General features: G+C 43.9%; 1 protein-coding gene and 1 long non-coding RNA gene across 3 annotated transcripts in view; one reads left to right on the plus strand and one right to left on the minus strand.

Moving 5' to 3' along the window:
- The window catches only part of LOC109528125 (uncharacterized), an 11,842-nt gene extending 5,894 nt beyond the window's left edge, over window positions 1–5,948 (plus strand). Inside the window, exons 3-4 of one of the 2 annotated variants that reach the window (XR_002170650.1) lie at window positions 822–2,081; window positions 5,864–5,948. This is a non-coding gene — a long non-coding RNA (uncharacterized LOC109528125). The remainder of the gene's footprint in view (window positions 1–821; window positions 2,082–5,863) is intronic. The other variant, XR_002170649.1, reaches the window with a different exon arrangement.
- On the minus strand, window positions 5,561–10,004 carry emx1 (empty spiracles homeobox 1). Its single transcript, XM_019890431.1, has 3 exons — window positions 9,498–10,004; window positions 8,047–8,231; window positions 5,561–6,027 (listed from the first exon to the last, which is right to left on the minus strand). Exons 1-3 carry the CDS (start codon window positions 9,892–9,894, stop codon window positions 5,860–5,862), a joined length of 750 nt encoding a protein of 249 aa, XP_019745990.1. The 5' UTR covers window positions 9,895–10,004; the 3' UTR covers window positions 5,561–5,859.
- Window positions 10,005–14,808: the final 4,804 nt, after the last annotated feature.

Below are 14,808 nucleotides of genomic sequence, written 5' to 3' on the forward strand. Positions count from 1 at the left end.
GGCACCCCCCCCCCCCCCCCCCTCAGTGATGGATCGCACCGCCGAGAGCAAAGTCTGCAAAGTGAGTCCGTCAAAATGCAAATAACACTCAACGGCGTTAACTGCGGCACATATGGGGGACAGATTAGCACGTCGGCCTCACAGTGCAGAGGTTCATGGGTTCGCTTCCGGCTCCGGCCTTCCTGTGCAGAGCGTGCATGTTCTCCCCGTGCCCGCGTGGGTTTTCTCCGGGTACTCCGGTTTCCTCCCACATACCAAAAAACATGCGTAGCAGGTTGATTGGGCACTTCAAATTCTCCCTATGTGGCCTTGAGAGCACGAATGGTTTTTTGTGTCCTCAATCCACTTTTGTGTCCCGACGCAGCAGTTGAAAATCGCTTGGCCTATCGCACTGTTAAGACTGTTAGCATTTTGTTGCGAGCTAGTTTTATTTATTTTTTTTCCCATATTTCATGAATTGTAAAAAGATGCAATAGGCACAAAATGGGCACAGTGCTACGTTTGGTTGCGTAGTCCGGCATAATTCTATCATCGATACCTGCGCATTCTAGATTTAAAGTCAAGCTAGCAAGCTAACCTAGCATCAGTTACTAAACGTACAGAATGTGATGTTCGTTCATTTCAAAATGAAATAACAAGCCACAGGTGATGTAGGAAATCAAGTCGTGCCGGAACTAGCGTGTTAGCATCTTAGCACAACAACATCCACTCCCGATTCTTTGCCATTGACCCTTTGTGACGCCGCCCCCTCTCCGGCTCAGATGTGTGTGTGTGTGTGTGTGTGTGTGTGTGTGTGTGTGTGTGTGTGTGTGTGTGTGCAGGCTAATTAAGACATGGCAGCCCGACGTGTTAATGAGCTCCCTCATTAGGCAGCAGTTCTTCCTCGTTAGGCGAAGAGGCGGAGGAGCGACGGAGTGAGCTCCTTCACGGGAGCTCCTGCTGCGTTTGCCGTCCCCACACGGCGAATGAGGTATTATCCTCGGAGATGGGAAAAATTTGAGTTGAGGATTGGGTTTTTTTTTTTTTTTTTTTTTCTTCCTGAAGCCTATTTTAGTTCAGCTGAAGACGACGCTTATTTGTGAACTGCGAGTGTCTCTTAGTATCCTAAAATTGTGCAGACCTGTCAGCATTTCGAAAAAGTCTCAAGAATCCACACTCGAAACTATACAGGAAGTCTGCCCTTTTGGCGTTCAGGCGGCCATTTTTGGTTTGTTTTCGCTACAAGGCAGAATCACCTTAATTTCACGTTTTTCTGGTGTGCCTCATTTGGGAGACACTAAAATCCTGATTTCACCACACTTTGGTGTTTTATCAAATACACGAGAGCTGTTTCCCTCCAGCTAGCGTACCTTACCTTGTCTCACATCACATTAAAACGGTCAAAAGACCTGATCCGAAGATGCAAAAGTAAACCGGTAAACCACATCTCCTCTTGCGGTTCACATTGGCGGGACGAGGTTAATTCAATTAATCGTCTGTTGGCGTTCTGCTTTTGTGGCTAGCGTAAACCTCATCTGTCCGTGAAGGGATTTTGCTTGTTTTGTGGCCTGGTTCTGCTACCATCTTTTACCATCGCCGAATGACACAAACTGCGTCTCTGTCGTTGCCGAAGGTTTTAATTATGGCTGGAAATAGCTCCCGCAGCCATATGGCGGCAAACTCCGGACATATGTGCCGAATAGACGCCTTCCGTTCCGATGGAGGAGCCAGTTTTGCACTTTCTTGCAAATACGAGAACGCCCCCACCCCGCAAAAAAAAAAAAGAAAAAAAAACAGAAAGACACCTGAATGCTCCCCCTATCGCCCGCCTACACAATTGTCCCACTTCACACCTTGGGTTCTGCCATCTGCTTCAACTATTAGCAAAAGCTCCACTCCGACTTTTAATGTGCCAAATTGGCTTTTTTTTTTTTTTTTTTGCACATTAGGGGCACATGTAAAAATGTCTTAAACCCTCACAATTTGTTTGGTTACACATTCGCGTTTTGTCATTACTCTGCGTGTTCTTGTCTCCTTCCTTCAGGTCAGTATCGGTCAGACTTCAATCGCCACGGCAACGGATTAGTGCACAACAAACACCTGTAAGTGACTGTCCTGCCTATGTCGCCGTACGCACGAATGCCTTTGGCAATAATATAGCCGACCTATCACAGACACGGGAGGAAATCATCCAAAAACGAAAGCTTAGATGCTAAGCTAAAGCAAGCATACAGATCAGCAGAGTTATTATGGAACTCATCGCTTGCTTTAGCTTAGCTCGCTAAGCTTTGCAGCCGAGGTCTCATGTTATTGCTAATGTACACATCATAGAAGTACATCGTTTACCCTTGGAGCAGACGAGGATGTGCCTTTTGACTTTGGGGAAATTCGAATCCCCTAGCACGATGTTAGCATTTTGAATAAGGAGCTACTGTAACTCGAAAAGAGCTTTTGTTTTATGGGTATTTCAAGTACATTGCTTTCCTTGGGTTCCACAAAGTTGTCCCTGTTGATTTTTTGTGGCAATTAAATGACCACGTGGACAACAGTCTCATAGCTAAGTCTAAATTTAGTGCCGTAATGTTCGCGTTTTGGCTAGGGAGCCAACCAGAGCAGAACAATGTTTTGTGGGTAAAGCTTGGCAGATTTTCGCCAACAGTTTCAGTGTTTTTTTTTTTTTCCTTGTCACAAGGAAAATTTTGAACATGTTGAAAATTCCCTTGCGTCAAGAAAAGCACGGGCGAATGTCTGCCAAACATCCGACGACCGTTTGGCAAATGTTTGTGACCTGGACTGGAACTCGACTTACTGTAGTTGTATACCATTAGCATTTTGGCTGTCTTGATTCAAATCCTGCATTTATTTGGCTTAATTTGCCACTTTGGAAGCGCGCTCTCACGCACACACACACACACACACACACACACACACACACACACACACACACACACACACACACAAAATCTTTCTAACGCCACTTCACTTAAAGAGCATCATTGAACCTGCTTTGTATTAGCATAATGTTCTCATTTTGTCTACCGGGATAAAATGAGGATAGCATTTGAAGGATGTTACAAGTACGTTGTTCAGCTTGTAGCTGGCATGTTCATTGTCAGGATTTGGTTTTGGCTCACTATTGCGGACATTGACACGGTTGGTTCCGTGTTAGTCTCCTTCATGCTCCTTACGCGTGTATTCATTTTTTCCATTGTTTGTTTGACTATCCTGTTCCATAAACAGCTGAAAGACAAAGAAAGCATTTTTTTTCTCCTCCACTTCACTCGAGCACGTCATTGAAATTTTGGATTCCCACAAAGTCAATTACCCACCAAACGACAGTTCGTAACTTGCACACCTCAAAAGTTGGAGCGCGTGCAAGTCAAAAGTAGACCGTAGCGCTTGGCCTGATGCCACGCAAGTGAGAATCAGTGTTCAAGCGCCGCTTTCACTGTGCTTGCACTTCATTTTCACGTATGCGACCTGACATCCTCCGCTGTCGACTGCAGTGTTTGTACAACCGCCGTGGCAATCTGAAAACAAGACGCTGCAGATGCTGCGTTGTCCAAATCGAAGCGCACCTTCCTTATTCAGCTACCTGTGAGGGTCCGAATATCGCTCCAACCATTTTGAATCCGTTCAGATTGTACTTAATATGTAGTCAGAGAATCAATTCAATAATTGTGTATTTTTACTCAGAATTATCCCTTTTTTTTTTTTTAAGCACAACAGTCCCAAATGGTGGCTGTGTACCATCCCAATTAACAAAGCCGCGATTTGCCGTTAATTGCACTTCTTGTCGCGTGACTGATGCGACGTGACGTTTACCGTGCGGGGTGGTGCGTTAAGCGAAGGAAGGAAATAACATCTGCTCTTTAGCGCGTCGCGCTAATGATGGAGCACCAAGACCGTCGCTTCGCTTTCTCCACCTTCTCGTCAAGGTGTCTGTCATGTGCTGAAACATACGCGTGCGCACACACACACACACACACACACACACGCACGTGCTCGTTTTTCCACAGAGGACTCCCATGCCCGCATGTCCTCTCTGCTGACACAGGTGACGAGAGACGTGTTGTTTCAGTCTCTGCTGAATTGTTTCCTTAGCGCCCAACAAGCAGTGCTTCACTCCTGATGGATTTTTAAATCCAAGAGATTTCAAAGAGAAAATTCACCTGACAGCCCGAGAAGGGAATCCCCTTGTAGATTGCATCCATCCATATAATTGATCGGTGACACGCGAGGAATTGACCATAATTGGGCATTCCGCCTGTAAGCGATGGAGAATGAGCAATCCGCTTTCCGGATTTGATCTCAGATGAGCTCCACCCGATCCTCAAGATGGAAACGCGCGGGATGAGAGCCATTTTAAATGGGATCTCTCGTCAAGAAGACGGCCATCATCTCGATACAATCCGTCTTTGAGAGGTCTTCGAGAAGGCGCGTGAGTGAAAGAAAGCACCTGCGATGTTGTTTATTTATCGAGCAGACAAAACGTCAGTGCATGTGCGTGCAGCAGCGTGCATGCAAGTTGAAAAAGTCCTCGGCAACACACATTTTGTGTTCTTTGTCCAAAAACTGAGAAGAGCCGAGGTATTTTGAAGGCCCCGTTTCCTCCTCCCTTGCCCCCCCCCCCCTCGCTGCTCTTGGTTTACAAAGCAAAACATCAAGGTCAGACATCACGGCTCATCGCTAAAGCCTCGCGGTCATTAGCGACAGGTTCCTTCCGTTTCTTTTGACAGGTGATTACGGAGGCCTCTCCCGCACAATGGCCGGCTACTTTCCCTCTCCGTCTGTTGTATTTGTGTGCGTGGCGACTCGGGGAGCGCACCTGACACCTGCGCAACTGCCCGGCGACATTCCTCACACCTTTGTCTTAATCGGCGCTTCCTGACAACAAACCACAGAAAGGCGACTGACTTCCTGGCACCTTTGAACTGTTTGGTCTCCCCGTGTCAATTTGTCCCAAGACGCTCGAGAAGCGCTCAGACCTTGTTGCGCCTTGACATGCGCGACTATCGCAAAATGCGACGACGATAGCGGCCCGCGGCGGAGGCGTCAATTAAGAGGGAGGTTCGTGAGACATGACAGTTCAGGTCAAGGGAAACCGGAATTTGAATCGAAACATTATAGAGAAATACAGTTAAGAAAAAAAAGGCAGCATTGTGGAGCATGCGCAGTCGACTGGAATGTAAAGCAGGACGCACCGTATCTTCTGGAGCGACGCCATGTTCAAAGCTACTTCTCTCATCAGACTCGGCCTCGGACATAAACATGAATGTACACAATATTGCGTCGTGACCACACGTCGGTCGACGGAAACATGGACACAAAACATTGCGGAGCAACCACACATTGGGAGTGCGAGCGCGACCGTGTAGAGTCCACTCAAACCATTTTCACCATCAGCGTTTCGTCGATTGAAAAAAAGCGAGACTTGACATGTGTTTACAACATGCGGGGTTTTTTTGGCCCACTTTCATTCGCCTGAACGGCGGCTTGTATTGGCGCTGCTGTTTTGGTCGGCGATTAACCCCTTTATACGCACGTGAGCGACGGCGTCTTTGAACGGAGAAAGTAAGGCGCCTCATTGAGGGAGGCCTTTATTTTACCGGATGCCGCACCCAACCCATTGGGTGTCATGAGATTCCGTACCACCGGATAAAAGTAAACTAAGGTTGATGACCTACACAGCAGCTTTAATTATTGTACGAACAGCATGAGAACACAATGGGGGGGGGGAGGGGGGGGCGTCCAGGTCGTCCTAGTCCACGCACAGTCTTGTTTGCTCCCGGTATGTCTACGTGTACTTCATCACATCACATAATAAATAGTGTTGTTGGTCCTCGTGAGGCAGCAGTGTTTTCAATTTTTGTTTGTCTTTTAGTCCTCCGAGGTGACGTCGATGTCCTCGGAGCTGGTCTGCTTGGTGGCCACGCGCCACCGGTTGATGTGGTGGTTGCCCTTCTTCTTCTGCTGGGCGTCCGGGCCGTCTTCCTCCAGCTTCTGACGCTTGTACTTGGTCCGCCGGTTCTGGAACCACACCTTCACCTGAGCACACACGAGTCACAGGCTTCAGTGAGGTAACGCGCAAAGTTTAGCAACTGCCGTGTGTACGTGACGTTGTGAGGCGGTCTACTCCAAATGATAGTATGGCGCCACCACATGGCAGTGCCCCCCCCCCCCCCAGCGACAACACGCAAGTCCGTCATGCTCGACTTCAATGCGTCGGCATATAACATTGTGGGGCGACGACGTGTGTCAGAGTCTGCTCCACGCAACATCGTCGAGGATCCACATATCGCATTCTAATCCACACAACATTGTGGGGAGACCATGCCTGTCTAATGCAACGTTGTGGCGCAAACACATATCCGCGTCTCCCGGAACATATATGCACACGACATTCTGGAGCAAACATGCGAGTCGACGAAAACATAAGTACAGATTCACACAACGCTGTGAACTGACTGCATGTCACAACGTTGTAGAGCCACAACATATCAGATGATATTAGAACATACACAGGGGAGACCTGCTTGCACTTTTTTAATGTTTCACTTCAGAACCTCATTAAATCCGTCCCAGTTTTTTTTCCTCCTCACTTTGCATGTCATTTGCATTAATTGAGACGTTCTCCCCGCTGTTCGCTGTTCGATAACAAGCCCCACAGATTTTGTCAAACGTGAGCTTGAAACGTGACTAATTCCACCTGCTAAAACGATCTTTTCTCAAAGTGAAAAAAGTGAGACTTCTTTACACTTGATTGTCATCGATCGGTATTCGTGTTCCGGCAATATCACATGGAGGCAAGTGGCTGCTTCAGCTTCAAATCTCCATTCATGCATACAATACTGCTGGCTCACGAGGTGGCTTTTTATTGCTCATTAGGGCTAATTGACACCCACATAGCATCAATAACACACGCACCTTCATCCAATAACAGCGTTAAATATGCCACACGCCATTCTGGACTTGTCAAAGCAGCAAGAGCGAGAGTGTAAACGCCTTCATTAGACGAGTAATAATAAATGCGCAGAAGTCTTGCTGAACTGTGTTTGTGGCTCCGTGTTTCCATATTTGCTGGTGCAGCTTTCACGTCATTTTGGACGGTTCGTCGCATATTTTGACTCGTTCCCAGATGTTGAACAGATGATTATGGAATTAAGACAATCTACCCGACGTGTTCAACTGGCATTACAATACAATTCCTGTATAAAAAAAGACAATATATTCAAGAAAATAAATATTTTAGCTATTTGTCCGAGGAGGGATAGGCAAACATAAAAAAAAAGATAGTGAGCCAAGTTACTCATAGATTAATTAAAATATGGATGTAACTTCAATAAGAAAATAGTCCATTCTGTTTTTGTTGTTGTTGTTTTTTTTTTTTGTAATTCATAATTTAATACAATTTCAAACAGTTAATAGACAACAACCATTTGATTAGATACGCGCAGGAAACCACACTGACACAATAATTAGTCCATTTTATCCAAATAAATCAATAAAATAATTTTTAAAAATCTGCGACAAATATTGCAAGACTGCACGGAAATGCTTGTTTTGCCGGTTTCAGAACGTGCGACGTGAAGCCGGTTTCTATACTTTGCTGAGCCTTGTCAAAACGCTACGATAACCACAACAGCAGTATGAATAGTTGACCATTAAATCTTCATTTAAAAATCCCAATCTCTAAATTTAGAGTTAAATATTCACAATTATTCGTTTGCTCCTGTATTTTGTTGGCACTAGCACTTTTATTATTAATACAAGTGTATATTCTGAATAGTTCAGCTGTGACGATTTAATTTCCCCACATAGACTGAAACAAAGTATCCGTGTGTCCAAATAAAGAGTCTCAATTATCCTCAAAGCCCTTATAAATCAACATTTCCATGAATTGTTGTAGCTGACTGTCCTAAAATGCTTCTTTAACAAAAATAATAATAAAAAAAACAACGTGTGGCGAGATTCCCAAGTATCGCGACATTTCACAAGGACAAAAAAATTGTCCAAAGTCCAATATTTATCCCCCAAAAGAGCGCGAAGAGCTGCCATGTTTGTCACCTGCGTCTCGGACAAGCTGAGGCTGCCGGCCAGTTGCTTCCGCTCGGCGCCTACCACGTAATGGTTCTTCTCGAAGGCCCGCTCCAGGCGCAGCAACTGCGACGGCGAGAAGGCGGTTCGGATCCGCTTGGGCTTCCGTGCGAAAGGGCCGTGGAGGAGCAGGCCGTCCTGGGACGCGTCGTGACCTACCGGGCCGGGACGACAAACACCCGAACCGCCATTACGGCTCATTCCAGCCTTGCTGACGGACCGCCATTACGGCTCGGAGTCGCCGAACAGGTGAGTTGTTAGCTCCTGTTTGTCCGTCGCTTTACGCTTCCATCCGCAGATCAAAACAAAGTTTGCGGACATTTTGTCGTGAAGTTTTAAATCTAAATGTTTAAAACGGAATTGTCTTGACCACATGTCTGGCTACTCTTTTCTTTACTTTTTTTTTTCTTTTTAAACAGGTCTGTTAACTAAAATGACTTTTTACGTTTGTTTGTTTTAATGTGGACTAAAAGCTTTATTGAACATAAAAGGCGTCTGAAAGTAGATGCTGAAGCAAAACCAAAGTCAATACATTATCTGTTTCTTTTTTTTTAATTGGTGTATAATTATTCGTAAAAAAAAAATTTGGGATTTTGTGCTTTTATCGTGAGTGCAATATAATAATATAGATTTCTTCCTGGAATACTTTTACATCGGTGTTTAGCGCGTGCTGATTAACTAATGGAAAGACGCGATTACTATTCCGCTATTATTGCACGGTTTTATATTGTATGCTTTAAAAAAGGTTAATTACTACAGTTTGTGTCTACTCACTGGCCGTTTTACTTGAATTCGTTGTTTGATGGATAAACACAAAGTGATCATGGATGTGCATTGTTTGGTCATTTAAAAAAATTAACAGCTCATTATTTTTAATGTTTACATTCGGTTACGATTACGATTAAAGAATAAATAAAAAGTACGTTTTTGTTTCCTTATTTCACAATCAAGGGATGAAATTCTCGGTGACACGAGTGATCTTGAAACGAGAGCAGCCTCACGAATGAATTGCACTCGGGAACGCAGACGTGCCTTCAAAATGAGTAAATGACAACCAGTTTTGATTGACATTGTAAGTCAAGACTATTTTATGACATTTATTCTTTTGCTTTGAGTGTATTGAATCATATAGTGTCAACCGCTTATTTATCATTTAAATTGCATGACGGCGGTTTGTCGATCTCGATATCAACGGATCTATTAAAAAAAATATGATATTATTATTATCCATCCCTAAAGCCGGAGTTGTCTATTAGGTGTAGCCATGACATGGCCGTTAGATTATGCCGTTGTGCATTTATTGACGATTATAATAATATATAATCGTAGTATCTTAAAAGAGCCATTTATTTCTTCTTCTTGTGCGCCGGTTTGCAGCTTTAAACGACGATTGCCCATCCTCCCAAAAAGAGCGGAATTACCTTGAAACCTGTGTCCAAAGAAGCGGTTCCGGAGCACCCAGGGGTAAAAGTTGAGCGGGTCTCGGTGCTGCGCGGAGCCGAAGAAGTGCGCGTGGTGCTGCAGGTGCTGGTTCTGATGTTGGTTTTGGTGGTGGTGGTGGTGGTGGTGATGGGCGTGGGGGCCCACGGCCAGCGGCGGGTGGCTCACCGACTCGTGGAACACCAGCTCGGCCTGGTTCGGGTAGAGCGAGCGGGCCACGGCGGCGGCGGCCGCCGGGTAGCCGCCCATCAGGGCGTCGGCGGCGGCCGGGCCGGCGTAACTGAGCGCGGTGGGGCGCAGGGGCTCGTCGGCCAGCGGGTTCTCCTTGGCCACCAGAGACTCGATGGTGAAGCAGCGCTTCCCTGCCGGCGCCAACATCTCCAGACACCAAATAAGTCGCGCTTGTTGTTGTTGTTGTTTTTTTTTTAATTCCCTGCTTAATCCTGCCTTAGAGATGCATGTCCAACTTTTCTTTTCGTGCGCAGCCCGGAGATGTTGCTTGAAAAGTCAACAGTGCCCCAAGTCCTCCTTGACGCCAAAGCTTTCGTCTATACGCAAGACTGCACAAGTGAGAGCGTGCATTGGGGGCGAGGGGTGGTGTGCGGCTTACCACCACCCCTTTCCCGCGCGGACTCTGATTGGACCGCGGGACCTGCCAATCAAGGCGAGTGTCGAGAAGCTCTTTTTGTACAAAGTCAAATTGCCGTTTTTATACATATCGACGTCCACAAATGCTTCCAAACGAGTTTAAATATGACATTTTCATTTTTACACCCCCCCACCCTCCACAGATGCGCTTGCGTGACGTGTCCGTTAAATTTGCAGAGACGGATTTCATTTCTTCCCTCTCTCTTAGCCTTGCAGTTTGATCCTCACACTTGAACACGTTTGATTGTTCTCATTCATCTGAACAACATAAAACAGTTTCATTTTTACACCCCCCGCCCTCCCCAGATGCGCTCGCGTGACGTGTCCGTTAAATTTGCAGAGACGGATTTCATTTCTTCCCTCTCTCTTAGCCTTGCAGTTTGATCCTCACACTTGAACACGTTTGATTGTTTTCATTCATCTGAACAACATAAAACAATAAACATGTTATCATTTGGATTTATAGGGGTATTTTTTTAATCAACGTATTTGGTTCCCGAGAGAAAATTGACACGTTAATATTCCACGATAGCTGTTTTTTTATATCAATACAATAAAAATTCAGTTTTTGAACGATTTTGTCCCATTTATCCTTTTTTTATGGACTCGCCTTACTTGCTATAGTTGCGTATTTTTACTGTCAAATAAAAACAATTGAAAATCACATTTTTAATTACATTTACTTGAGTTTATTTTTAAATGAATTCTTGTCTTTATTTTCCCCCTCTGGCAATGTGTTTTTAAGAAGAGCCAATGTCACTATCAATACTGCACTAAATCATTTTGACATATCGTTACTCGTCAACAACAAATAGGCCTCCGTTCTGAAACTTCTGAAAGAAATTCCGAGCGAAGCAAAAACTAAAAACGAGGTCCTCCCTCGCCATATTTGGCATGTTTTATTTGACTCTCTATTTTCGGATATTTAATCAAAACGTTTACGGTATATGGAAGCTATGACGGGAAAAAAACAATTCGTCCTCTATCACGAGAAAGTTTTCGGTCGTGGAAACAGAAGGGGGAAGGAAGGGGGGTGGGGGGGGGATAAAAATCCACCAGTGTTGGTTAATGCTTGACGGAAAAATAAAACAATTCGTCCTCTATCACGATAAGGTTTTCGGTCGTGGAAACAGAAGGAGGAAGGAAGGGGGGTGGGGGAGGGATAAAAATCCACCAGTGTTGGTTAATGCTTGACTTGGGAATGTGCAGCGAGTTGCAATTGAAAATGATTAGCGCCAAACAAGTTGTTGATGAGGCGTTTAGAGCTTTAAAGGCTCCTAAACGCACCGCTCGACCTGATTGAATTTCCACTAGTGGCGTCACCAGGAGTCGAGATAAGCATCCTTTGGGGTCACGACTTTGGAGGAACGAAGCATTTTGTCATTTAATTCACCTTTTTCTTTTTTTTTTTTTTACGACATGAAAGCCTTTTTGATCCGGAACAGCCGCCTGCGGGCATGCACGCGCGCTCATGTGCATCCCCGCTGCAGGTTAATGTGCACTACGGTTCAGTTCGTCTTCTGGCTGGCCACTTCATTAGGCACACCCCTCTCATGCTGCACACAATGTCAAAAAAAGATACTTATGGTTGACACGGTCAGACGGTGAGCTGTTGATAATATTTTGACAGCCCTATCGAGCTGTGAGAGTTTCCGTTCTCAGTGGAAATGTATAGCGTAATATCAAAATGCGCGTGAAGATTATGAATATTTCGCGGCAAAGAAATGAATAAAGGCCTTAATCAATGTGCTTGACATAAAAAAAAAACAATATGCTGAGTATCAACCCACAAAGGCCTTAATGAATGTGCTTGACATAAAAAAAAAAGTTTTTCATTAAATTTTTGATTCTTTTTTTTTTTTTTTTTTGTTGTTTAGAAGTTTTTCATTAAATCTTTGATTCTTTTTTTCTTCTTTTTTTATTGTTGACGCTTTTTTCTATAGATAAACATCCGGTCGCTCGGGTCAACTTTTAATTGTTGACTGTCATCTTGGTGTTAAATGTAAATACATGTGGAGAGATGTTAAAATGATTCATATTGAAGACCTGTGCAATTTCAATAACATAGGCATGATTCATTTCAACAAATACACGAGAAAATCTTATTGATTTCAATCAATCGACATAATTGACGTCGAACTTAAATCAAGTGATCAGTCCATTAAAAAACGTTGAATTCTTTTGGGGTCCGGTGTCAGGCGACACCCGACTTGGACTGAGAACAGCTGCCCTCCTGTGGTGATAAAATGGAATTGCAAAAAGTAATTTTTTTGGACCTGTTTCAAAGAAATCAAGGTCAGAAACGGTTTGTTCAATTTTATTTTTGTAATGCTACAGCATTTGTACTAACAATCTGCATTTGTGACTCTAAATGAAGGACATATGGCCCTTAAAGGTTATTCTCGAACAGTAATGCTCAAAGTGTGCTACGTGCACTCCTTCTAGTGGTGCGTGGAGACATTACTGAATTAAATATTCAAATTACACAACGTCACATTAGTGGAAACTTTTTTTTAATCCGGTGCAATTCATTTGGATCAACCTTCTTAGTAGTCTACAACACGATTGCATTTAATCTTTTGAAGCTGGTTGTTTAAAAAAATGGGGTTTCGGATTTTTTTTTTCATTTTATCTTATGTTCATTAGGCCACATGAATATTTAAGTACGCTTTTGATTTGCCTGCATTTAAGATCAGGTTTACATCAATAATGAGAAAACATTTTGAGAATGAAAACCTCTTTCTCGTTTTGGATGAAAACTTCAAACCACAGCCCTACTGCATTTTAATGTTGGCCATGATGGCAGTACAGGAGGGATAACGTATTCGATTTTTTTTTCCACGTAAAACCTGGTATAAAATCTTTAAGAAGCACCGTCCTTGAACAATTCGGTCATGCTCATGAGAAGAAAAAAAAACAATCCGAGTTGTCCCATCAGTTTTCTGTGTTTATGCTGCCATCTGTTGGTCAAGATGGGGCAAAACACCCTAACATTTGTTGCATTTGTAACGTATCATCATTGAAGTCACTAAAACGTGACGAACAGTTAGCTATCACAGATTGATTAGATATTCCGTTTTTCATATTCATCCTCGTCGACTGTTTCCGCCAGAGTTAGCAAACCGGCTCCACGAGGTCCATTTCAGTTCGGCGACTATTCGCCCAACAAATTGAATTGAAAGAGCTGACGCGCAATGCTTACAACGACCAATACGTCACCGAGAGACATTTGTCAAGTTGATGCGGTGGAACGTGCGATGAGGTGACGCATGAATGAACACGTGATAAAAATGTGACGGCTTCCTTCGTTCAACTCGCTCGAATCGGCCGTCGCGGTTGTGTGCTCAGCACTAATGTGGGCACTCACGCTAATGCTCGCCGCTTAAACACTGGCGCAAATTCACCCCCGTTGCTACTTGAAGCAGATGGCGAAAGTAGCACGTCACTGCGTTTGTGGCACCTGCGCGACAACCTGCGACCACCCCACATAAAACGCGACACCCACTCGACCTAAACAAACATCCAGTGGTAAAACATTCAATTCAGAACTTCGATCACTTGTGCCCCCGCATCACAGTACATTTGGGAATCGCATTTTGGAGATTGGATATGAGATGGAAAAGCCCTTCTCATATTTGCGAATCAAATGTATACACAAATGAAAATATCGTTCTCGATGTAACCTGTTTTTCATAAGTTTAAAGTCTTGCGCTGTTTTAATTTGCTACATTTTGCTTGATTAAAATGTAAATTTGCCTCGACAATTGAGAACAAATATTTAAAAATCACGGTAATTATTAAAGTTACAAAAAAAGGTGTGTTCTGTGGTTTGCGGCAGAGTTGACATTTTGAATTCCTAGATAAATATACATCTGGTTATTCTAAATATGATGATGAATGATAGGTTTCAAAAGAACTAGTCTTGAACTGTGACTGACTTCCATGTTTTTTTTTTGGGGGGGGACTTTGACATTTCTCATTTTAGACAACTACTTCAATGTATATAAATAATTACGAAAATAATTTCGTCAGCATTTTGGGGCTTCGTCAAATAATACATTGCATTTCAAGTACAATATTTGAACATTACATCATGTACCTAAAGCGATTTTTTTGGTAAAATCTTATTTTGTCTTTCTATAACCTAAAAACACTTGATTTCTCTGCCTGTCGAAGTCATTCAGTTTACTGTATAATTGCTCTTTGTTGCCCCTTTATTGGTTCCCCCCCCTCCCCACGTGCTGATTGGCTGCCAATCTGAATGCAGACAGGAAGTGCCCCCCGTGACTCCACCCTCTCCTCCATAGGAGGCCGTGTCCGTGGTGGTTGGCCATTGTCCCGGCTCACAAAAGAGTCTGCTCCACTTCAAACGCGGTAATGAAAGCTAATGACTATTAGATGGAGTACGCCACATAAAATATGCTAAGCGCCATTTTGACGACTCATGAGAACTTTCACACCTTCTCGCCTCCACACGTGGCGTACATCTTGATGGGTGACCTCCATCTTATTGGACCCTGCATCTTGTTCTTCTACTACTGGAGAGTCTCAAAGTGGTATGAGGGCTCCCTCCAGTGATGCCTTAAAAAAAGTGACAATTTAAATTTCTGATTAGTTGTCGATGAATCGCTGCACCTCTAATAC

This window comes from Hippocampus comes, unplaced genomic scaffold (genome assembly GCF_001891065.2).
Source record: "Hippocampus comes isolate QL1 unplaced genomic scaffold, H_comes_QL1_v1.1 scaffold168, whole genome shotgun sequence".
Classification (NCBI taxonomy): domain Eukaryota; kingdom Metazoa; phylum Chordata; class Actinopteri; order Syngnathiformes; family Syngnathidae; genus Hippocampus; species Hippocampus comes.

Excerpts from the sequence above, each read along its gene's own strand:
- emx1 (XM_019890431.1), bottom strand. The coding sequence starts at position 9,894 with ATGTTGGCGCCGGCAGGGAAGCGCTGCTTCACCATCGAGTCTCTGGTG. Across the intron at positions 8,232-9,497 it reads CTTTGGACACAGGTTTCAAG|GTCACGACGCGTCCCAGGAC; the intron begins GTAATTCCGCTC and ends CCGGCCCGGTAG. Across the intron at positions 6,028-8,046 it reads TCAGCTTGTCCGAGACGCAG|GTGAAGGTGTGGTTCCAGAA; the intron begins GTGACAAACATG and ends GTGTGTGCTCAG.